This window comes from Ictalurus punctatus, chromosome 16 (genome assembly GCF_001660625.3).
Source record: "Ictalurus punctatus breed USDA103 chromosome 16, Coco_2.0, whole genome shotgun sequence".
In the NCBI taxonomy this organism is placed as follows: Eukaryota; Metazoa; Chordata; class Actinopteri; order Siluriformes; family Ictaluridae; genus Ictalurus; species Ictalurus punctatus.
This window is the reverse complement of record NC_030431.2, coordinates 26855583-26879072: the sequence shown is the minus strand read 5'-3', so window position 1 is coordinate 26879072 and position 23490 is coordinate 26855583. Positions and strand designations below refer to the sequence as shown.

At 44.6% G+C, this 23490-nt stretch overlaps 1 protein-coding gene across 3 annotated transcripts in view; it reads right to left on the bottom strand.

The window, feature by feature from the left end:
• erbin (erbb2 interacting protein) overlaps nucleotides 1-23490 on the bottom strand; it is a 65854-nt gene that overhangs the window by 12292 nt on the left and 30072 nt on the right. For all 3 annotated transcript variants that reach the window (XM_017488667.3, XM_017488669.3, XM_017488668.3), the window contains exons 3-20: nucleotides 21605-21849; nucleotides 20506-20623; nucleotides 19429-19507; nucleotides 18893-18982; nucleotides 18456-18512; nucleotides 14150-14213; nucleotides 13828-13902; nucleotides 12173-12317; nucleotides 10714-10786; nucleotides 8020-8149; nucleotides 7564-7679; nucleotides 6261-6330; nucleotides 5652-5751; nucleotides 4583-4704; nucleotides 1952-2110; nucleotides 1256-1432; nucleotides 894-1008; nucleotides 489-672 (exon numbers count right to left, since the gene is read on the bottom strand). In XM_017488667.3, the coding sequence (XP_017344156.1) occupies nucleotides 489-672; nucleotides 894-1008; nucleotides 1256-1432; nucleotides 1952-2110; nucleotides 4583-4704; nucleotides 5652-5751; nucleotides 6261-6330; nucleotides 7564-7679; nucleotides 8020-8149; nucleotides 10714-10786; nucleotides 12173-12317; nucleotides 13828-13902; nucleotides 14150-14213; nucleotides 18456-18512; nucleotides 18893-18982; nucleotides 19429-19507; nucleotides 20506-20623; nucleotides 21605-21793 (2063 nt within the window). In that variant the 5' untranslated portion in view covers nucleotides 21794-21849. The remainder of the gene's footprint in view (nucleotides 1-488; nucleotides 673-893; nucleotides 1009-1255; nucleotides 1433-1951; nucleotides 2111-4582; nucleotides 4705-5651; nucleotides 5752-6260; nucleotides 6331-7563; nucleotides 7680-8019; nucleotides 8150-10713; nucleotides 10787-12172; nucleotides 12318-13827; nucleotides 13903-14149; nucleotides 14214-18455; nucleotides 18513-18892; nucleotides 18983-19428; nucleotides 19508-20505; nucleotides 20624-21604; nucleotides 21850-23490) is intronic.

Sequence of the window (23490 nt, the reverse complement as noted above, 5' to 3'; positions counted from 1 at the left end):
AATATTTTTTATTGTTAAAATGATATACAGGGGCTTGGAATAAATGCGTGGCATTATTACACATTTAAATTAATATATCTATTATATAGAGAATTTATGATAGTATATGATAGTACTCAGCTTTAAACAGTGTTAACAACTGTATAAGGTATACTCATTAATATTCAAATGAATTCGATTGCTACATATTTTATCTAGAATGTTCTAGTACGTGCAGATTTTAAACAAATGAAAGATGCTTGAATGTAAACTGTTGAGGATTAGTTGAGTATATTTACTAATTTTATTCTGAGGTGGCGCTGGGATCGGAACTCACAACCTGCTGATCATCGTGGCAGAGCCTTAACGAGCGATGAGCACGCCTGCTCGTTAAGGCCTGACCGTGTTCATCAGAAATCATTTTGCTGACTCTTTCACATCTGCAGCTATAAACAGCTTGTGTCATGTCGTGGTGGAGATGATGGTGATGATGGGGTGTGTGTATGTACCTGTTCTTGGGGATGAGGGGGATCTTGGTCTCTCTCTCAGGTGTACACAGTGAGTTGTCCTGGCTGCTGTCTGTGGTTAAAGACACCGAGTCGGACATGCGGGACGGTGAGGAACAGTTACTGTTGTTCTGGTTACTGTTGGCCACCGTCTCATCCAGCAACGAGTCGGCGTCTTTATTGTCATCTGGACCAGGACGGACAGGAAATGACATCATCAGTGTGTGTGTGTAAGATGTTTGGTTTTATGAGAAAGATCACAGTTTCAGTTTACAAAAGTTCTTGTAAAAGTCTGTGGTTGCATACTCTGGTGGCTTTATTTATTTATTCAGTATATTTATTTATCTATTTTAGGGTCTAGTCTAAAAAGAAATCTTCAGGCATGATAAATAAAATGAGTCCCAGTGCCTTTCTTGTCCTTGCTGAGCGCCACCACTTTGGGCTGGTTGATGGAGATCTCGATAAGAGGAGGTCTCATCTCAGCTATCTTCATCTCCTCATCAGACGACAGCTCCTCTGATTCCTGCAGAAAATCACACAACTTGTGTATGAATGAACATGAACATGCAAATTAGACACGCCCCCATAAGTAGCCCTGCCCCGAATTAGATTTATACAGAAGTCTGAATTTAGCACCAAAAAAAAAATAAAAAAACCCCCAAGACACATCGTTAAATTTGACCCAAAAACTCAAATCTCTTGGAGGAGTGTAAACTTTTAAGCAGGCACGTATGGGAATATGATGATTATACGTCTCCATGACGGAGCACCTCGAGCGTGTCCTCGTAGTTGGTGGTAGATCCGGTGTTCTCCGAGCTCTTCAGCGGGATCCTCTCCGTGTCAGAGTTATCCGGAACGTCTCTCGCCTCAGCCGGAGTGGAGTTCTGGACCGGTGCTTTGGACTCCGGCTCGTGTGCTTTACCGTTGGTACACGGAGTTTCGATCACCTTAAGAAGAAGAACAGAACGCCTCACACATCACCTCACCTAAATGTGATTCTGAGTCATTATTTTAACTACAGAACCAGAACCACAGATTAACGTGATGAACAGTAAAAGTGGTTTATGTTCCTATACAAACTTCTTTAATCGACCTGTTTAACACACAGACACACACAGACACACACACACACACACACACACACACACACACACACACACGAGACAATTTAAATATATTACAATGTACTAAACTAATCCTAAAGGTTAAAATTGTTTTCTATTATACTTACATTATATTCTATTTATTTACTATTTTGTTTTAGCTGATATTTATCTCGATTTGAAAAAAATTAACTTTAACATAAACAAGCATTTCATCAGAAACATGTTAAAAGTGTTAAAAGAACACAACAGGTTTGAGGAGGTAACAAACAGGTTTTGTTTTCAGGTACGCCGTGTTTACTCTGGTTAAATCAATCCCTGGTGTTTTTCCTCTTTGTTTTATGTGAGCAGAAGAATTCTGACCTTCACTCCTACACTCTGCACCCCGACGTGGTTCCTCTCTCCCACCGTCTCGTCTCCGGACTCGTCCTCTCTGAGGCGGTGAGCGACAGACTGCGCCGTTTTCACCATGTTCTTCAGCTCCTCGGGGTACGGTGTGGGATAACGCCGCAGGTTCCCTTCCTGAAGACACACACACACCCCATCACAACACGCTTTAACAACTGCCTTCATGTCCCACTGCTAGCTGTTTCATCTCCTGTTTTTATTTCTATTGAACTGATGATTGTTGTGTGTTCTGTATGGTGATTCAGGTCGTCTCAGGAACCACAGAACCTCAGCCTTCTGTTCTGACCAAATGGACAGAGTGGACACTCAGAGGGAGGACGATCAGGGGCAGCTTGAGGGCCTGTGTGTGTTTTTGGCAAATTTAAAACAACAGATACACACACACACACACACACACACACACTCACACACTCTCCCCATGAGGCTAAACACACAATCTCAAAGTGGAATAAACACACTGAGTGTATTACAGTAAGACAGTTAGAGGAAAAAAACATTAACGTCACTTTGACGAGAGCGCAGAAGTTTGTACACCCTTACATCAGGTTTCTCCTTCATTATCACAAGAACGCACAAAAAGTCTATACTGAAGTATTAATAGTTACACAACCTAAATGATATTTCTTAATGTGACATAAATGTGTGTTTTTATTCTACTTTTATTCCTCTAATTACTTTTAGCTGTTTTTTTCTTCCCTTCCCCCTCCTCTTCCTCCCACTCTGAGCTTGTCTCTTTGTGTTTGTGAATGCCGGGCGTGGCTGCATTAATCTCGCTCCATCAACATGCTGAAATCGTTTAATCTCCTACTACGGATCAGTATTTTCTTTCAGGTTCAGGGTGTGTGAGAGACAGACGCTCTCCTGGTTCATGCTTAAATCAACCACTCGACAGTTTCATGCCTTAGATACACGTTTAACAACATGACCGATTTAAATCCTTAAACGTGATAAAGAAGTATGCAGGTAAATATATTAAATAGAGCATATCCTGGGGGGGGTTATAGTAAAGTTTAGCAGTGAAACGCTGACGGGCCACCGGGACAGAAACTTATTCTAAATTTCACTTGCTGTAAGTGTGGTGTAGAAATCTCACCAGGTGCTCACACACTTCCAGTTAATCAGGGGGTAAATCAGGTGACTGACACACACACACACACACACACACACACACACACACACACACACACAGCCGAGCTTCACACTCACAGTTCCACTGAAATTCACCTTGAAATGACAGACTGGCTGAACCTAAAGGAACTCCCTCTCTCATACACAGACACACACACTGACACGGAAAACCTAAGGGTTCCGATTCAATTTAGAAAATCATTTCCCAGGACAGATGTTGCTTATAGAAAATCATTTTAAACCGACACACTTCTAAGAACATCCTTAATATTAAAGTGAACTGAAACACACACACACACACACACACACAGTACATTGGTCAAACTATTCCTCTGACCACCAGATGTACAGTAATGTAACTGGCTGAGTGACGGCTGGTGAAAGTAGACGAGGAGAGTAACAGGAGGAAGTGAGTTAAACTTTATGTAAATTAGTAGTGTAGTGACCACCGGGGCCAACGGGAGTGAGGGACAGGAAGTGGTGCACTTCTTTTTCCCTCCACTGTGAAACATTATCCCTGGTTTTTGGTTCCTATCAGATATCGGTTCCCGGTCAGTGCTGGAGAAGCCGTGTCTGAGACTCGCTGTGCTGCTATGAGCGTGAAGAGTTCAGTAAATATTCATCAGCGAGTGCGAGTGCTCAGAGCGAGTGTTTATTTAACTCACCTGACCGCAGTAAACACTCAGATTCCACAGGAGTGCAGTTTATACACTAACACTTTACTTCTGTGTAACTGACCTCCAGGGAGATGTGTGTGATTGGCGGTTATGATTCGTAGATAGGTGTGTAGATTGTGTGATCATGTCACACTCGCAGGACATGGCTTGGGAAACCATGGCAACCATTAGTAAACTCTAGACGGGAAAACCCACTAGTGACCAACGCAACGCAAGAGAAGGAAATAAACATCACTGCTGGTCAGAATGCACTGTTAACAAGTAAGAAATAACACACTCCAGACTGTGCGATTATAGGAAAATAATCAACACAGGGGTGTGTGATGCAGCCCAACATGAGCCGAGTTACTGTTTAACCCAGCCCCCTCCCTCTGACCAATCACAAACCAGAACTCAGCAGCGCCGTGGTGGAAAATGGTTTAAATCAGAACATCCTATATGCGTTCTTCAGAATGAGTGTGGGCTTCAGACCCATGTTTGAATGTGCACGCGCGCACACACACACACACACACACACACACACATACATACATACATACACACACATACACACACATACATACACACACACACACACACATACACACACATACATACACACACACATACACACAGGAGAAGAAAAAGTTCATGTAAAGTCTGAGGAGCGCTAAAGGAGAAGAGAAGAGAGAGAGTATGTTCAGGGTTCTCCGTAATGTGGACAGAGGAACCTCAGAGAGGAGCAAGAGAAAGAGAGGAACAACTATAGAGGAAAAGAAAAAGAAGAAAGAGAAGAACTGACCCGTGTAGGAGCCTCTCTCTCATCCTTGTCTTCATCACACTCGAAGGCCACTTGCGCTCGCTGTTTACGCTGTTCCTCCCACAGAGTCGGGTTAAAGCTCTCACCGTCCGAGTTCTGAGCGTCTGAGAGACAGAGAGAGAAAGAGAGAGAACATCAGAATCAGAAATAATAATAGTGACAAGGAGACGTTACACACCTCTCTGTCCTCTGTATCGACGGTGTGTGTGTGTGTGGGAATATATTAAAGGTGTTTGTGTAGAAGTTAATCTGTACGTGTCTAGTCGCTCCGTACAGAGATGGAACTACTTTTCTTGTGGTAGTTGCGTGTCTCTGATGGCGTATGGATACCACAAATCCTTCAGGAAAGTGTAAAGGAATTGGAGCTACTTTTTAGAGCATTAGAAATCCATGAGATCAGATTAGAGTGAAAGTGTTGGGAGTTTTATTTAATGAAAATGTCTGGAACAAAAATACACAGCTGCTGAACACTTCTCTCACACACACACACACACCCCACAGTGAGAGTGAGACAGTAAGAAGTTAGACAGAGAGAGAGACAGTAAGGAGCGAGACAATGAGAGGCTTTTCTAGAAACTCAAAGCACTTTACATAGTGGGGGGGGGGGGGGGGGGGGGGGGGTTAACGTCTCATCCTAAAGAGTTTTTTTTTTTTTTACAGTAGAGCATCCCCATCACTATTCTGGGGCATTAGACCCCACACTGACCACAGGGTGAGCGCCCCCTGCTGCCCTCACTAATACCACTTCCAGCAGCAACCTTAGTTTTCCCCAGGAGGTCTCCCATCCAGGTACTGAGCAGACTCAACCCTGCTTATCTTCAGCGGGAAACCAGGTGAAATATGGCTCTGAGAGAGACTGAGAGTGAGGTAGTGAGACAGAGATGGTGAGAGTAAGCTGGTGAGAGAGAGACGGTGAGAGTGAGACAGAGTGTGAGGGACAGTAAGAGAGAGAGAGAGAGAGATAGTGAGAGAAAGAGACAGTGAAAGAGAGAGAGACAGAGGGAGTGATAAATGAGAGGTGAGAGTGAGACAGTGAGAGGGGAGTACTCACACTCCTCGGCTCGGCTCTGCTGGGGGAACATGTAGTTGGTGAGGACGGTTGTGTGTGTGTCAGGTTCCTCCTCCTTCTGCAGGGGGATCAGGGGTTTGGACTGCAGAGAGATCAGATTGACAGAAATATCAGACGATGATCCGAATCTGGACGTCTGTCTCAGTTTTCCCGCCCGTCCCTGACTCAGAGCTGCTGCTCTTCTCAATCTCACACCTTCTTCTAAAAACTTCATAATAAAAGTCCTGCACTCACACTAAAATCTCCTCACATCACAATATCCTGAAACCAGCAAATTCATCTAATACTGCGTATTATCACATTATTATCAATGAAATATAAGATTATTCAGCCGCTCTTATAACATGCTTTTATACATAATAATATTCAATTAATATTCAGTTTATATTTAGTTTACTGTAATAACAGGAAATACTCAAATAAATTAATCTGACTACTGAGATGCAAATTATTGAGTTCAGCTACTAAACAAAATGGATTACTACTGCATATCTCACACACACACACACACACACACACACACACACAATTGCTGAAGAGCTTTAGTCATGCTGTGTGGTCAGTGTGAGAGTTCTGAGCTGGTTCTCTTACCTGGTTCTCAGAGAGCCACATGGCAGTGATCTGATTCAGTTTAGTGAAGCTGTAGGGAAGATTCTTCAACCTGAACACAGGAGACAGAGGAGACGTTAAACACGCCCACACCACGCCCATACCACGCCCACACTAACGAGCAACACGTCTGTGTTCACTGTGTACTGTGTACAGCGAGGCTCCACGCTGAGAACCGGCATGTTCTCACACATACAAGGTAGGACACTGAAGAAGCGACAAAATAAAGGGTGGAAGGAAGTAGCAGAGATCGCGAGTGTAGCTAGTAAAGCTAGCTCACTTTGCTAATCTAATCTGAGAACGAAGCCGAGCGCACGACACGTAAATCACACGCCTGATTATATTTTCACACTGATTAGTGTGTTATTAGCTAGCTTCAAAATTATATACAGCTACGACTGGTTCCATGGTTCCATGCCAAGTAAAAAACAACAACCCCACACTGGACAGGCCACGCCCACAAGCGACATGAGCAACTGATCTGCTAGAATGATGGTAGGGTTACAGTGAGACGGGACTTTCAGATCACTCTGGCTGATTAGAAATGAGCACAGAGCTCAGATCCGATCTCAGCAGCTCTGTGTTACTGTGAATAACATCTTGTTTCTCCTGCACCGACTCACTGCCTCACGACTCACTGCCTCACGACTCACTGCCTCATGATCTGTCCCCACTGCACAAACACTCCACTAATCACATTATCAAACACAAATGAGAGAAAGATGAAGCGCGAATCACAGCACCAGGAGGAACAGGATGTAATGTAATGATCTGAGACAATCCAGATGAGGAACAGCTGTTCTGTTTCTGCACAGGCCAGAGAGAGAGAGTTTTAATGAAAAGCCAAATACAGCGCAATCCAGAGATATCTCAAAATCCCCACCACAGAACATCAGACTTAATAAGACTCCGAAGTCTGATGTTGTACGCTATATTTACTCAGAGTTCTCACGGCAGTCACGCCTCCAGCTGGGGTCCGGGTGTAACATCTCATAGGGAATAGTGCTGACTTCTGCAGTAAATCTACAGTGATGCTGAATAATCATGGATTCTGATTGGTCAGAAGGTGTGGATTCATTTGCAATCAAATGCAGCTAGCCGTTCCAAAATGGCGGAAGAAATGTGTAGCTAGCGTCACCAGCTAATTCAACAGTTAATGCTTTAATATATCTGTGTAAAGCCCTACCACAGCATCAAGGACAGTCATTTAAATTACACACGAGACAGCAGTGCAGGACTGGAGTGTGTGTGTGTGTGTGTGTGTGTGTGTGTGTGTGTCTCTCACTTGTTGTCGCTCAGATTGATGACCTTGAGCTTCTGCATGTCTCCCATCTCCTCAGGCAGAGACTCCAGTTTATTGGAGTGCAGAAACAGCACAGTGACGTTCTTCCAGCAGCCCATCTATCTCAAAACACACACACACGGGAATTTAAATCCTGACTGTGTGTAATACCTGAGCCATAATCCTGCTGCTACTTCAGTGGGTTTCACATTAATAATCCTTTCACACCTTTAACTGGGAATTTATCAGTAATTCAGACGGAGGGGAAGAAGGAGGGGAATGTTACCTGTACAGGTATAACTGCCACGTCCTGGAGTGTTACCTGTTACCTGCGAGTTGTTTTGTTTAGTAACCAGTCAGCAACTTCACCAGCCATACATGTTACGGTGTCAGTGTTAATCACGGCAGGAGGTCAGGTGATGAAGGTGTAATAAACGTGGTGAGTGAGTGAGTTCTGACCTCAGGAGGCAGCTGGAGCAGGAAGTTGTGGTCAGCAGCGAAGGTGCGCAGGTTCACACACTTCCCCACGGCGGCAGGGAGAGACTCGATCTCGTTAAAGCTGCAGTCCAACTCGTCCAGAGCCGTGAGTCTGTACGGGGAGACGACAGGAAGATAACGCTTACACACAACTAACACTAAACACTGCAGGTTTCACACACACACACACACACACACACACACACACACACACACTCACACACAATATAAACAGTGTTTTCACTTCTCAGATTAACCCTCCTATTATGTTGGGGAAATAAAGTTACATCCATAATGTTTTGAGTCAAAAAGACTTCCACAGTTTAAATACACACATAAAACAGCTTAAAACAGTAAACCTTTATTACGGCTGTCCGAGACACGACATGAGAATAAATATATTTGCGTATAAGTTCATGATCCTAAATGAGGAAAAATCTAAACATTTCAAAGAGAAAGAGAGATTACAGTGTTTCAGACGTCTCAAATGTAGAAACAGGTCATAAACAAAAAACATAAGCAAACACCACCACCAAAAACCTGACAGGTAAGTATCTGAACATAGTGTATAGTGTGTACAGTGCTGTGAAAAAGTATTTGCCTCCACCCTGATTTCTTCTGTTTTTCTGTACTTCTCATACTAAATAGTTTTAGATCTTCAAACAAAATACAAAATAAAATAAAAGGTGACCTGAGTAAACATTTTTTAATTATTCATATATTTTTATTGAAGCAAGAAAAGTTATCAAACACCTATCACCAAAAACACCTAAAACTAAAAAACTTAAAATCTGATTGTGCCACCTTCAGCAGCAATAACTGCAACCGAACACTTCTGATAACTGGAGATCAGTCTTTCACTTACTTCTAGGACTAGGATTTACTCCTACACTTTGGATCGTTGTCTTGGTGCAGAATCCAATCGAGCTCGAGTTTCAACTTACGGACTGAAGACCGGACGTTCTCCTTTAGGATTTTCTGGTAGAGAGCGGAATTCATGTTTCCCCTCAGTTACTGCAAATTCCCCAGACCCTGAAGCAGCACCGCATCCCCACACCATCACACTCCTCCACCATGCTTGATCGTAGGTATGATGGTCTTTTTGTGGAATTCTGTGTTTGGTTTACGCCAGATGTAACGGGACTCCTGTCTTCCAAACAGTTCCACTTTCTGCTCATCAGTCCACAGAACATTCTCCCAAAAATGCAAGAGAGGCCTGTAGGTCCTTTGATGTTGTCCGTAGCTCTTCTGTGACTTCCTGGATGAGACGTTGCTGTGCCTTTGGAGGAATTTTGGAAGGTCGGATACTTCTGGGAAGGTTCACTACTGTGCGAGTTTTTTCATGTGGAGATAACGGCTCTCGCTGTGGTTCTTTGGAGTCCCAGAGCCTTTGAAATAGCTTTGTAACCCTTCCCAGACTGATGTATTTCAATCACCTTCTTCATCATCATTTCTGGAATCTCTTTCAGCTTTGCCACAGTGTGTTACTAGGTAAGATCTTTTAACCAACTTCCTGCTGCTGAAAAAGTTCTATTTAAGTGCTGATGTGATTGAACAGGGTTTGCAGTAATCAGGCCTGGTTGTGTCTCATTCAGCTGAACTCCATTATCAATGCAGTGTCATAGATTTGGGGAATTAGTAACTACGGGGGCAAATACATTTTCACACAGGCCCAGTTGGTATTGGATCATTGTTTTGCTTCAATAAATAACATCATTTAAAAACTGTACTGTGATTTAGTTTGAAGATCTAAAATGATTTAGTATGAGATATACACAAACACAGAAGAAATCAGGATGGGGCAAATACTTTTTTCACAGCACTGTATGTTGAGAGCGTGTGCAGGACACTGGGTGTCTCACTGTCCCTCAGACATCACATTCTGATACCTACTGTATAGAGAAGGCTGCAGTGTGAGTGTTAGGGGTTAGTGTGTTAGGGGTTAGTGTGTTAGGGGTTAGTGGGTTAGGGGTTAGTGGTTAGTGGGTTAGTGCGTTAGGGGGTTAGTGCGTTAGGGGTTAGTGCGTTAGGGGTTAGTGCGTTAGGGGTTAGTGCGTTAGGGGTTAGTGGGTTAGGGGTTAGTGGGTTAGTGCGTTAGGGGTTAGTGCGTTAGGGGTTAGTGCGTTAGGGGTTAGTGCGTTAGGGAGTCTCAGGACCAGCTGACAGAGGGGGCTGGTTTTAGGGCGGAGCTCTTGGGGCTTCATACTGCAGTGTTTTCATTACTTGATGCAAGATGTTTCCAGAATGTTGGAGTGATTTAGCGTACAGGTATAATCAATGGGAATCTGCCTCATTCTGCCCAGCAGGAACTGGCTGGTGTTTCTCTTTTAACTTTTAGGATATTTCTACACACTTCTGCATGCAGGGACTCTGTGGGATGTTTATCCCATCAAGTGTAGTCCATGTGTATGGAGTGGGCCCCAAACCTCACATCCGTACAGTGTCTCTCTCTCTCAATCTGAGTCTGTCTCTCTCTCTGTCCATCTGACTGTGCCCCTCTCTCTCTCTCTCTCTCTCTCTCTGTCACCCCTCCAGAGATGAAGCTGAGAGATGAACACAGCGATGGACGCAGTGATTAATGAGAGTTCCACAGATCAGTCTGACACACACACACACACACACACACACACACACACACACACACACACACACACACACACACAGTTTCTCACTCACCCGCCTATCGACTCTGGCAAACACACAAGCTGATTCTCATCCACCTTCAGAGCAGTCAGCTTCTTCAGAGATCCTGCAGAGAGAGAGAGAGTGAGTGATACACAGAGAGAGAGAGAGATACAGAGAGAGACAGTGATACAGAGAGAGAGATACAGAGAGAGAGAGAGTGAGTGATACACAGAGAGAGAGAGAGATACAGAGAGAGACAGTGATACAGAGAGAGAGATACAGAGAGAGAGAGAGTGAGTGATACACAGAGAGAGAGAGAGATACAGAGAGAGACAGTGATACAGAGAGAGACAGTGATACAGAGAGAGAGATACAGAGAGAGAGATACAGAGAGAGACAGTGATACAGAGAGAGACAGTGATACAGAGAGAGACAGTGATACAGAGAGAGACAGTGATACAGAGACAGTGATACAGAGAGAGAGATACAGAGAGAGACAGTGATACAGAGAGAGACAGTGATACAGAGAGAGACAGTGATACAGAGAGAGACAGTGATACAGAGAGAGAGAGATACACAGAGAGAGAGAGTGATGGATAAGTACTGGTGTAATTTCTCAGAAGTTCTCTCCATATCCAGTAATGTTAATATAAAACACATCTTCTCCACATTAGTGATGTTCTGAGAGAAAGGCACTTGTTGCAATCCTCGAGGCTCCTGAACAGATTAACACACACACACTACCAGGGACACACTCCTCTCCATACACCTGAACTCAGTGAGTGTGTGTGTGTGTGTGTGTGTGTGTGTTTGTGTGTGTGTGTGTGTGTGTGGAGCATTAGTTCATGATAAAGCGTGTGTTCGTGTTATATATATATAATCTAGATGCCGGTTCTGTGAATAAGGAGTCGATTATAAACAAATAAAGTGATTTGCATTCAGCTCAACACCACTCTAACATTTGCATGGACTAACGAGTTGAACCCGACTCCAACAGCGTGGGCGGGGCCGCCTCTTATCCTGACAGGTCTACATCCTTCCTGATTTGTATTTTTGAAAATCCCTTAAAATAAACTTCAAACAGGAAGGAAGCTATTGAAGAAAAACTATTACAGACATTTGACCTTGCTGTGACCTTGACCCTGTTTGGACCAATTACAAAAACTACTCAGTTCATCTGCTGGTTCCAAATAAATCCTACAAACACTCAACCTCCCGCTCCTGAGAGATCACGCTAACGAGAACCTTGGACAGTCGCACACAAACACAACTACAGTCTTCACAGGTGAAAGCTGGCGCTCAGACCATGAGGAGACGTTCAGAGATATGAATTCTTTAAACAAACCAATCCAACTGGACACACCTGCAGTTATGTTCCAATATTTTTGATCACTTGAAGAAATGGGTGGGTTCATACAAATGGTGGCATGTACCAAGTTGTTTAACACATCCAGATGTGTGTGTGTGTGTGTGTGTGTGTGTGTGTGTGTGTATGTGTGTGTGTGTGTACCTATAGAGCTGGGTAGCTGTGTGAGAGCGTTGTTGGACAGCAGCAGGTCCTGCAGATTTTCACAGCCGCTGATCTGCTCATCCACCATCTCCAGGTTGTTCTTGGACACATCCAGATATCTGAGCTGCTTCAGCGACCCAATCATCTACAAACAAAAGCCCAAACGCATGCACGCACGCACGCGCACACACACACACAGTGACCCAAGTTGCTTGGCATTATGAAAAATTAACAAAGCACTGATCATTCTGCAATCACCATTTTTGTGTGTGTGTGTGTCTGTGTGTGTGTGTGTGTGTCTGTGTGTGAGAGAGAGAGAGAGTGTTTGAGAGAGAGAGAGAGAGAGATACTAACACCATCACTGATTAATTAATCTCAGGTGAGATGAGCCAGTCTCTCAGGCAGCATTAAGAAACTTAATCAAAAGCACTTCAGGAAATTACATTTACACAAAAGCAGGAGCACATGAGGAGGAGGGGGAAGAGGAGGAGAAGTGTGGAGAACAGGAGCACATGAGGAAGAGGAGGAGAAGTGTGGAGAACAGGAACACATGAGGAGGAGAAGTATGGAGAACAGGAACACAGACAGTCAGATCCCAGGGTAATCCGGATTAATCGTGGGATGGGATGGGGGATGGGGTGGGGGATGAGGGGTGGGGGTGGATGTGGACAATCCTGGGTTCTGACGGTTCCCGGTTGTTTGTTTTTCCTGAGGATGTTCTCCATGCTAATCCTCACACTGCAGGCCAGACTGTAATTACTGTCACTGAAGCTAAGTGCTAAGTGCTAAGCGTAGCAACGCGCTAATGCTTTAATTACAACCCAGTTAAAAAAAGCGCTGTTTGGAGGAAGAGCTCTGTTTAACCGAGATCAGAATTTTACTCAGACTCAGGAGTCGTTTTTTTTAAATTTCCGGTCTGATCACCCCAACTGATCTAATCTGAGCATTTGCCGTCTAATTACGTCACGTTACAGTGAGGACAGAGAGAGAGAGAGAGAGAGAGAGAGAGAGAGAGAGAGAGAGAGAGAGAGAGAGAGAGAGCGAGAGAGAGAAAGATAGAGAGAGAGAGTTAGCACTGATGAGGTGTGATTTCTGTTGCAGGTGGGCGGGGTTTGGATTTAACACTTTTATTTAATGTAATGATTAATTTTATTTATTTATTTTAGAGACTAGCTAATGACGACGTGGATGAGTTTTATCCCCAACATTATCACACTATTAGCTTTATACTTCACTTACTGCGCTCTATGACCTAACACTGTGTGTGAGAGAACGTAAACTATTTTTAAGTAAATCATTTAATAAATTATTTAAACATGTCTTTTATCCTGCAGGAGTACGAGTCACATAGTAACGGGATATAACCACGGAAGCCACAAAAAACCCTCCCACCTCCTGGTATCCACCAACTTGTGGTCTAAGCCCCTCCCACTTGCATGTACACAGTCCATCCCACTTGCAGGTATCCACCCACTTTCATCGTCAGTCCCTCCCACTTGCTGTGTTAGCCCCACCCATCTACTTGCAGATCCCTGGCCTGTAGGCTCTCTCTGTCTCTCTCTCTCTCACACACACACACAGATTTGAGGAGAATATGTGTGTGTGTGTGTGTGTGTGTGTGTGTGAGAGAGATATGAAACACCCTGCTCCCTCACCGGGGGTAACACTGTCAGCTTGTTCCCATCCATCCACAGCTCCTTAATGCCTGTGAGCTGCTCCAACACCTCCGGCTGGAGAAAGAAAAAAAAACGAGTCATCATTTCATCATCAGAAACGAACAAACGACAAAAAACACAAAGAGACAAAGAGCTCCGAACAAAGCACACGGAAAATAATGATATAATAATATTCTCCAAAAATAACTTCCATTAAGCACAAAGAGCACGCTATTAACCTCACACTCATGAGAGCGGAGAAAACACTGTGTGTGTGTGTGTGTGTGTGTCAGAGAGAGGGAGAGATGAGAGATATACTGACCACTTCAGTAAACTCATTACTTCCCAGGTCCAACCGTTCCAGCTGCATCAGCTTGTGCATGCTCCTGAGAACACACACACACACACACACACACACACACACACACACACACACAGTAAGAGAACCCACAGATCTTAGTATGGTCATTTGGCTTTTTACAGAATAACACTAAACTCCACATCACGTGACCAATAACACACACACACACACACACGCATCTGAAACATGAACATTACTTGGAGGAAGAAGAAAGATGTGAGGTTAATCCTCATGCACAAATCTATCCTTTAAAAAAAGGGATCACAAATTGCTTAGATCTCCTCCACATCTACATCAGTGTAACACACACTCCTGTTTGTGTCCCAGCCTGATGGTCATGTGACACTGAGACGTTTGAGTCGGTCCAGTCACATTCTCGAGCTGATGCTGTGTGATGTGGATGAGGCCATGTGAGCTTCCTTCACACAGTAGGATCAGAGACGGTGATGTCACAGACTGCCAGACAGTGCTAACCACACACACACCCACACACACACACACACACACACACACACACACACACACACACACACACACACACACACAGGGCTCAAGGAAGACAGGAAGCTGAGAACCACAAGGGGGAATTCACAATTTTTCCATACATGATCATAAACACACACACAGATTGGATGAAGACCCGTGGGTTTGGCTGCTGAACACACATCTGACAGCAACTGGTCTGTGCTCACGCACACACGTGCACGCATGCACACATACACACACATACACACACATGCATGCACACGTGCACGAACTGGACAAAGCATCCAGACACGTTATACAGCAACAGTATAAGTAGAGACTCAGCACCGCTTGGGCATGGAGACGGCGACAGACAGTCCTGCTGCCCCGAGAGCAGAGACTGTACCAGTACACCAAATACAACAGAGACGGAGCTGCACTTCCTCACTGAATTCACTAAATATTCCAACCCCATTCTTCACCAACATCAACACACTCACCCCCAACTTTATCTTCCTCTCACACCCCCACACACACTGCCCCACCTACTGCTGGAGCTGAGAGAGAGATAAACACTAGCACCACACTACACACACACACCTGCTACCAGGTGAGGGACAGTGAGTGACAATGTCACAAGCACACACAGATACTATTATACACACACACACACACACACACACACACATACATACATATATACATATATATATATATATATATATATATATATATATATATATATATATATATATATATAAAAATGTGTGTGTGTGTGTGTGTGTGTGTGTATATTTTTCTTTCTCCCCTGTTATTGGTTCCTCTCAGGGTTCTATGAGTCTGGTTACTAGTGTTTCTGACTGTAGTGTTGAATGTGTGTGCATCTGTTTCTGTACTTACTTTATCATTTAGCTGTACCCAAGCTTTAGCGTTACAAATGTTAATATCACACATGCCAATATAGCTTTGGAAAGGGGGGGGGGGGGGGGGGGGGGGCGGAGAGAGAGGGAGGGAGGGAGAAGGGGAGAGAGAGGGAGGGAGGGAGAGAGAGAGGGAGAGAGAGAGAGAGAAATGGTTGAGTCTGTGTGTAAGTGTGTTATGATATTTTGTAAGGAGAACCTTCTACAGAAGGTTAGCATCTGTAATACAATGCAATACCATATCTCACACACACCCACCCTCACACACACACTTTTTTTGTGGAGCATGAAAGTGTATTGTGTAACAGATACTGGGTGAATTACAGTAGTTAATATTTTAATGAGTAACTGTAGTGCTGTTGGCTGTGAGTGTTTATGTAACAGAGCATTTTATACTCCACTCTAACACATTTATAAACAGTTTTACTGAACTGCTTTTGGGAGCAGAAATCATGTTGACCTCACACACGCACACACACACACACACACACACACACACACACACACACACACACACACACAAAGTTCATATGATGCAACCACAGACTCAGGAAAGGATTATAAAACCTGTCAGTGCCAGTGCACACAGAGGAGCTTACGTAACACTCCGAAATACAAGAAAGAGAGAAGGAGAAAGAGAGCAAGTCAAAGAGAAAGAGGGGGGGGGGGGGGGGGTGAGACAGCGTTTCTGAGAGAGACAAACTGAGTGATTTTTCTTTATACCATTATAACTGTAGTGATGTTCCTATCTTTACCCCACACAAAGGCCCGTTCAGACCAATAACGATAAAGATAACTATATTAGTGTCCACATCAACACAGGATCTTTCTGTTTATTCTAAGTGAGCACTGCAGTTATGTTGTCTTCTGCTTTAAATGCTCGAGCTCTTTACAGCAGGATGGATTCTGATTGGCTGTCAATGTTTTTATCAGCTGGAAAAAATCGTTCTAAAAGTGATTCCAATGAAATCGTTTCTCTGTTCTGTTATAGATATCGTTGTAGTTATAGTGCTGTGGACTCTGCTATTCTTTTATATTCAAAACGATTTTCAGAACTATATCTTTAATATTATCCTCCTTGATGTGAACGGGCCGTAACAGTTAACTACAATTCATGCCAATAAAGTTGTTCTAAAATATGAATTTAAGTAAAAGAGAGAGAGAGAGAGAGAGAGAGAGAGAGAGAGAGAGAGAGAGAGAAAACAGTGTGGTTTGGGTTCAGATCCTCTCTCCATGTGGTAATTAAAGGTTATGTGCTCAGTGTTCAATGGGATCGTCTTATTCATCATGTGACGTGTAGGTAGTGGTGGTGTTCAGTGGAGGTGTGACGTGTAGGTGTGACATGTAGGTGGAGGTGGTGTTCAGGGGAGGTGTGACGTGTAGGTGGTGTTCAGTGGAGGTGTGACGTGTAGGTGGAGGTGGTGTTCAGTGGAGGTGTGACGTGTGGGTGGAGGTGGTGTTCAGTGGAGGTGTGACGTGTGGGTGGTGGTGGTGTTCAGTGGAGGTGTGACGTGTAGGTGGTGGTGGTGTTCAGTGGAGGTGTGACGTGTAGGTGGTGGTGGTGTTCAGTGGAGGTGTGACGTGTAGGTGGTGGTGGTGTTCAGTGGAGGTGTGACGTGTAGGTAGAGGTGTGACGTGTAGGTGGAGGTGGTGTTCAGTGGAGGTGTGATGTGTAGGTGGTGGTGTTCAGTGGAGGTGTGACGTGTAGGTGTGATGTGTAGGTGGTGTTCAGTGGAGGTGTGACGTGTAGGTGGAGGTGGTGGTGGTGTTCAGTGGAGGTGTCATGTGCAGGTGGTGTTCAGTGGAGGTGTGACGTGTAGGTGGAGATGGTGGTGGTGTTCAGTGGAGGTGTGACGTGTAGGTGGTGTTCAGTGGAGGTGTGACGTGTGGGTGGAGGTGGTGGTGGTGTTCAGTGGAGATATGATGTGTAGGTCGAGGTGGTGTTCAGTGGAGGTGTGACGTGTAGGTGTAGGTGGTGTTCAGTGGAGGTGTGACGTGTAGGTGGAGGTGGTGTTCAGTGGAGGTGTGACGTGTGGGTGGAGGTGGTGGTGGTGTTCAGTGGAGATATGATGTGTAGGTCGAGGTGGTGTTCAGTGGAGGTGTGACGTGTAGGTGTAGGTGGTGTTCAGTGGAGGTGTGACGTGTAGGTGGAGGTGGTGTTCAGCGGTGGTGTGACGTGTGGGTGGAGGTGGTGCTCAGTGGAGGTGTGACGTGTGGGTGGAGGTGGTGCTCAGTGGAGGTGTGACGTGTGGGTGGAGGTGGTGTTCAGTGGAGGTGGTGTTCAGTGGAGGTGTGACGTGTAGGTGGAGGTGGTGTTCAGTGGAGGTGTGACGTCTAGGTGGAGGTGGTGTTCAGTGGAGGTCTGACGTGTAGGTGGAGGTGGTGTTCAGTGGAGGTGTGACGTGTGGGTGGAGGTGGTGTTCAGTGGAGGTGTGACGTGTGGGTGGAGGTGGAGGTGGTGTTCAGTGGAGGTGTGACGTGTGGGTGGAGGTGGTGTTCAGTGGAGGTGTGACGTGTAGGTGGAGGTGGTGTTCAGTGGAGGTGTGACGTGTGGGTGGAGGTGGTGTTCAGTGGAGGTGGTGTTCAGTGGAGGTGTGACGTGTAGGTGGAGGTGGTGTTCAGTGGAGGTGTGACATGTAGGTGGAGGTGGTGTTCAGTGGAGGTGTGACATGTAGGTGGAGGTGGTGTTCAGTGGAGGTGTGACGTGTGGGTGGAGGTTATGTTCAGTGGAGGTGTGACGTGTAGGTGGAGGTGGTGTTCAGTGGAGGTGTGACGTGTGGGTGGAGGTGGTGTTCAGTGGAGGTGTGACGTGTGGGTGGAGGTGTGACGTGTGGGTGGAGGTGTGACGTGTGGGTGGAGGTGTGACGTGTTGCTCTACTCACTTGGGCAGCATCTTTAACTGATTCTCTCTCAGCTCCAGAATCTGTAGTTTAGTCAGTCTGAGGAACAGAGACAGCGTTTATTATTATTATTATTATTATTATTATTAACAGTAACAACAACAACAACAACAACAACCCCACTTGCACCCAAAGCAATTATGATAAGTCCAGCCTGCTCCTGAATGAACCTTTATAAACCCACCATATATCCCACAATATATTGTAATAAACATTTTCCAAAATATAAATAAACAAGTCATTTAATCCCCAGCTGTTGGTTTAGTTATTAATCTCTCTGTCAGGCTGGAACTGTCTCCTTGTGCTGCACATTACTGCACCACACTGGTGTCTGGCTTCATAACACCCACTTCACTTCCACTGTGTGTGTGTGTGTGTATGTGTGTGTGTGTGTGTGAGAGTGTGTGTGTGTGTCTGACCTGCCGAAGCTCGCTGGTAGGAACTCGAGGAAGGCATCATTCAAGTAGAGCTGAGTTAGACTGAGCAGCTGTGTGAAACCTTCTGGGAGCCTGTACAACACAAACACACAAAGAGAACAATGTCATGATTAAAACAAGAAAACACAAATCATACACAATACATTCAAAATCAAAATCAGCATCCAGTCATGTATTTGTTCTGCTGTAATTATAATATTTGAATATTTATAACATAAGTAATGAGATACCTTCATCAAGAAAACCAGACATTATGAATATGCAAATAGACTTCAGCCCATTTCTCTGGTGAACCAGTGCATTAACAGAAGATATTTGCATACTGCGACATGATTGGTTGGTGTACGAGATCGGATCTTGTGATAGAATGGTCTGTCACATGTTCAACACTATCTCAGATTTCCCAGTGAGATAAAACACCAGTGCAGTGATGATTATGCGCATACTCATTAACTCTCCTGAAAGTATTTCATTAATCATAAAAATCCTGTTCTGAGCACAAAGCTTTACACACTCACTTAGAAATAGGGTTCACACTCGCTTCAACGATGGCCAGGACTTTACAGTTCTTAATATTTTCAGGAAACTCTTGTATACCTGAAACACACACACACACGTTGAAGTCACTTTACAGTGTCACATCACAGAGAATTAATAAAGAGTCAGTGGTTGTTGTTCCCGCAGGTGATCTGCATTAGAGGTGCATCAGCACAACTGCACACTTCCTCTTTCACCCACCAGCAACCTTCATACACACACACACACACACACACACACACACACACACACACACACACACACACACGCGCGCGCGCGCAAAGAGACCCTGCATAAAGATTAGGATCAGAAGTTTATGTTATAGGCTGTTGTTTTGAGCTGCTGCCACTTAAGAGGGCACTTAGTGATAAAAACACACACACACACACACACACACACACACACAAAGAGCAGGCAGATATAAAGCAGATACAAAGAACTGATACTTAGAAGTGTTACACTTCCCTCTTGAAAGAAAATGAATCACTAATTCTGAAATCTACTAATGAGCACTCTCTCATTTTAACTCTTCATGGCACCTGTCAATCAATCAACCTCAGTGTGCGGGATTATCATGAGCAGGTATGTGGGTGATATTGCGGCTCTGTGTCGAACACGTACAAACACTCACCTGTCGGTCTGTCACTCGCTAGAGTGAGTGGGGGGTGAGAGAGAGAGAGTAAGATCTCCATCATGGTGAGAAATGTACAGAAAGCTGCTGAAGTTAGCATCTGAGTGTGTGTGCGCATGTGTGTGAGAGACCAGGAAGGAAGTGTGAATAACACTAAATCAGTATGAGTGTGAGTGTGTGAGAGAGAGAGAGAGAGAGAGAGTATGTGTGTGATATCTCATGAAGTGTGATTATGTGTAACGTGCTGATGAAACAGTTGTGATGTTTATGTTGTATTACTGTAAAGAGGAGTGTAGAAGAGGAAGAAGAGGAAGAAGAGGAGGAGGAAGAAGAGGAGGAGGAAGAGGATGAAGAGAAGGAAGTAGAAGAGGATGAAGAAAAGGAGGAGGAGGAGGAAGAAGAGGAGGAATCGGGGCGTTCTGCTTACTGTTCTTGCTGACGTCGAGCTCTCGGAGGTTGATGAGGTTGGCGATGGCGGGGGGCAGGACGCTCAAGTCGTTGTCAGGTAAACTCAGCCGGTGCAGTAATTGACAGTTAAACAGTTGCTGTAAACAAAGCCATAAACACGGAGTTATTAACCGACTGCTAATTTATACCCACGCAGTGGATCAGATAAACTCGGAGCTGAAATCTGATTCAGAGATGTGATCAGACGTGACGGAGCCACAGAAGTGGTTAGAGTTTAAACTGCAGGCATATAAACAGCTGGATCTGAATTTACTAAAGACTCATACGTATTTCCCAACCACACAAACCTCCAGCGTGTACACACTGCTTCAATCACCACGTCACTCACGTTTACACGTTTTACCTCTCCGGCCTGCACGGCTTTAATCACCACGTCACTCACGTTTACATGTTTTACCTCTCCGACCTGAGACCAGAATTAACATCAAATCATTTATGATGATTTGATCAAATCATTCATATCAATCATCAATCAATCATCAAATCATTCATTTATGATCCCCACCCCATGGGAGCCGACCAGGTATAGTGATTATCTATTCTATATAAAATCTATAATCTGTTTTTGATAGACAGATACAGATTTTTTTACTTTTGTGTTTTTGTACTTTTTTTAAAAAGTCCTTTTCATAACTTTTATGATTTTTAAAACTATATAACGGACAGGTGTGTAACACGGATGATATAAAATGTTTCTGAACACTATAATTACTTTCAACAAGAGAACTAGGCTGTAATAACGTGGGCTATTTTACATGTAAAACATGTTGCACTATAATCATCTTGCGTTCTAAAAACATTCGCATGTGAATGATGTGGATTAGGATGAAGGGCGTGTCTCGTTATCCGTGACACTGTTAAATCTCCGGCTCTCAGCCCCTCACTGAACAGAGCAGACAGAGAGAGGTGTGAGTGCAGCGGGAAAGCAAGACCTCGACAGCTCGGACTTATTAATAACACAACCAAGGCCATTACAGCCGACGCTAACGTTACCATGGCGATAACTCACTACCAGAAGAAGAAAACATTCAGGATGCGTTATTAGTGTGTGTGTGTACCTTGGGGAGCTCCTCAATCTGGTTGGCATCCAGGTAGAGCTCCTCCAGGGTCTTCTCGAAGCTGAAGATCTCTTTGGGAACCTGCTCCAGGCTGCAGTGACTGTAGTCCAGAGAGGTGACCGTCTCCTCCTCACCACGCAAACACCGGCACGGCACCAACCGCACCAACAGACTGCGCTTAGAGCTCATCCTCACACACACACTCACTCTCTCTCACACACACACACTCACACACACCTCAGGCACTGAAACACACACAGAGAGAGAGAGATTTAATTACTATTAGCTCAGTGCAACAGGTGAACCAGCAGACACGAGTCCTGTACCGATAATCGTTCTCACAATACATCACGATATTCTGCACACACAATCCTGCTACTGCACACACTTCAAATACACACTGACTGAACACCAGCTCTCTCATCTCAGCACACATGTAGAGGAGATTATAAACTCTCCCAGATCTGTACATGCGCACACACGCGCGCACGCACTTCTACAGTTTCCCCCGTCTCCAGATTAGCGTTGTAGAAACAGGACACGCCCCCTAGTCGAGTCCGACTCTGGTGTGGACTGAAGTGATCCCTGATTATGTGCGGAGGAAGAAAGTGATTAAAGATGGAGTCACTTCTACTTTTATCTCTGCGATGTCCTTTTGTCCATCTTTAAAGAAAAATACGTCAAAGCCGAGGACACGCCTCTGTGGGAGGAGCTACACGCTATATACCACGCTATAACATGTTCGCTACATAAAGGCAGGTTTATACTTGACTTCACACGTGTGTGTTCAGCGTTAAACACACTGACGAGCTCCGTCTCTCCTTCTGCTGTCGTCCTGATCCGGATCTCAAATCCAAATCACTCACCTTACCTTCACAGGTACGGTCTAATCTACAAAACCCAGAACGCAAAACAGAGCTTTCTGTAGGGGACATGAGAGGTTTGTAAAGTTCAAGCAGAACTGTAATGGGAGAACCGGTTCTTGCTGGTACTCATTAAGGGTCTAGATCAGGATTAGTGCTGGTACTCATTAAGGGTCTAGATCAGGGTTAGTGCTGGTACTCGGTTAGGGTCTAGAGCAGGGTTAGTGCTGGTACTCGGTTAGGGTCTAGAGCAGGGTTAGTGCTGGAAGTCAGTTAGGGTCTAGAGCAGAACGCATGCAACTCTGAAACACTGCAGGATACACACGCAGCAGTCTCCTGCACCTGGAATTATTTCAACATTAAGTATAATAGCATCGTAGCTGTGTCAAACATCAGACTCCAAACACACCCTGGTGGCTGAATTCAGGGCCCATCAGACATCCCATCAGACATCCCATCAGACAGAACAGCTTCTCCGCTAACGGCACTCAGGACGACATACAGCTGATGACAGTACCGTTAAAGCACTTACATTGTGTGTGTGTGTGTGTGTGTGTGTGAGATACAGTGTTTACAGTGTATACACACACACACACACACACACCAACACTGAAACACCCGTGCTGAATAACACTCACATTCCTGACGAAAAAAGTGACACACATCACAGTCACTTCGTCTCCGACGCTGAAAGATTTAATCATTAAACACACACACACACACACACACACACACACACACACACACACACACAACATTCCACTGTGACACTAATCTCTGGATCTGAGAGTTAAGTCGGTGATAACAGAAGATGTGAACACAGCTTTTTTTATTTACACTAACGTTAAACTAAGCTGTGGAGGCGTGTCACTGCTGTCAACTCTCTCTCTCTCTCTCTATCACACACACACACACACACACAGTGTTTCAACACCTGTTTGCTCACGTTAACCCTTAACGCATGTTATCCAGTAACCATTTTGTTATTATTCATCAGCTACACTGAAACTGGAAGTGAGCATT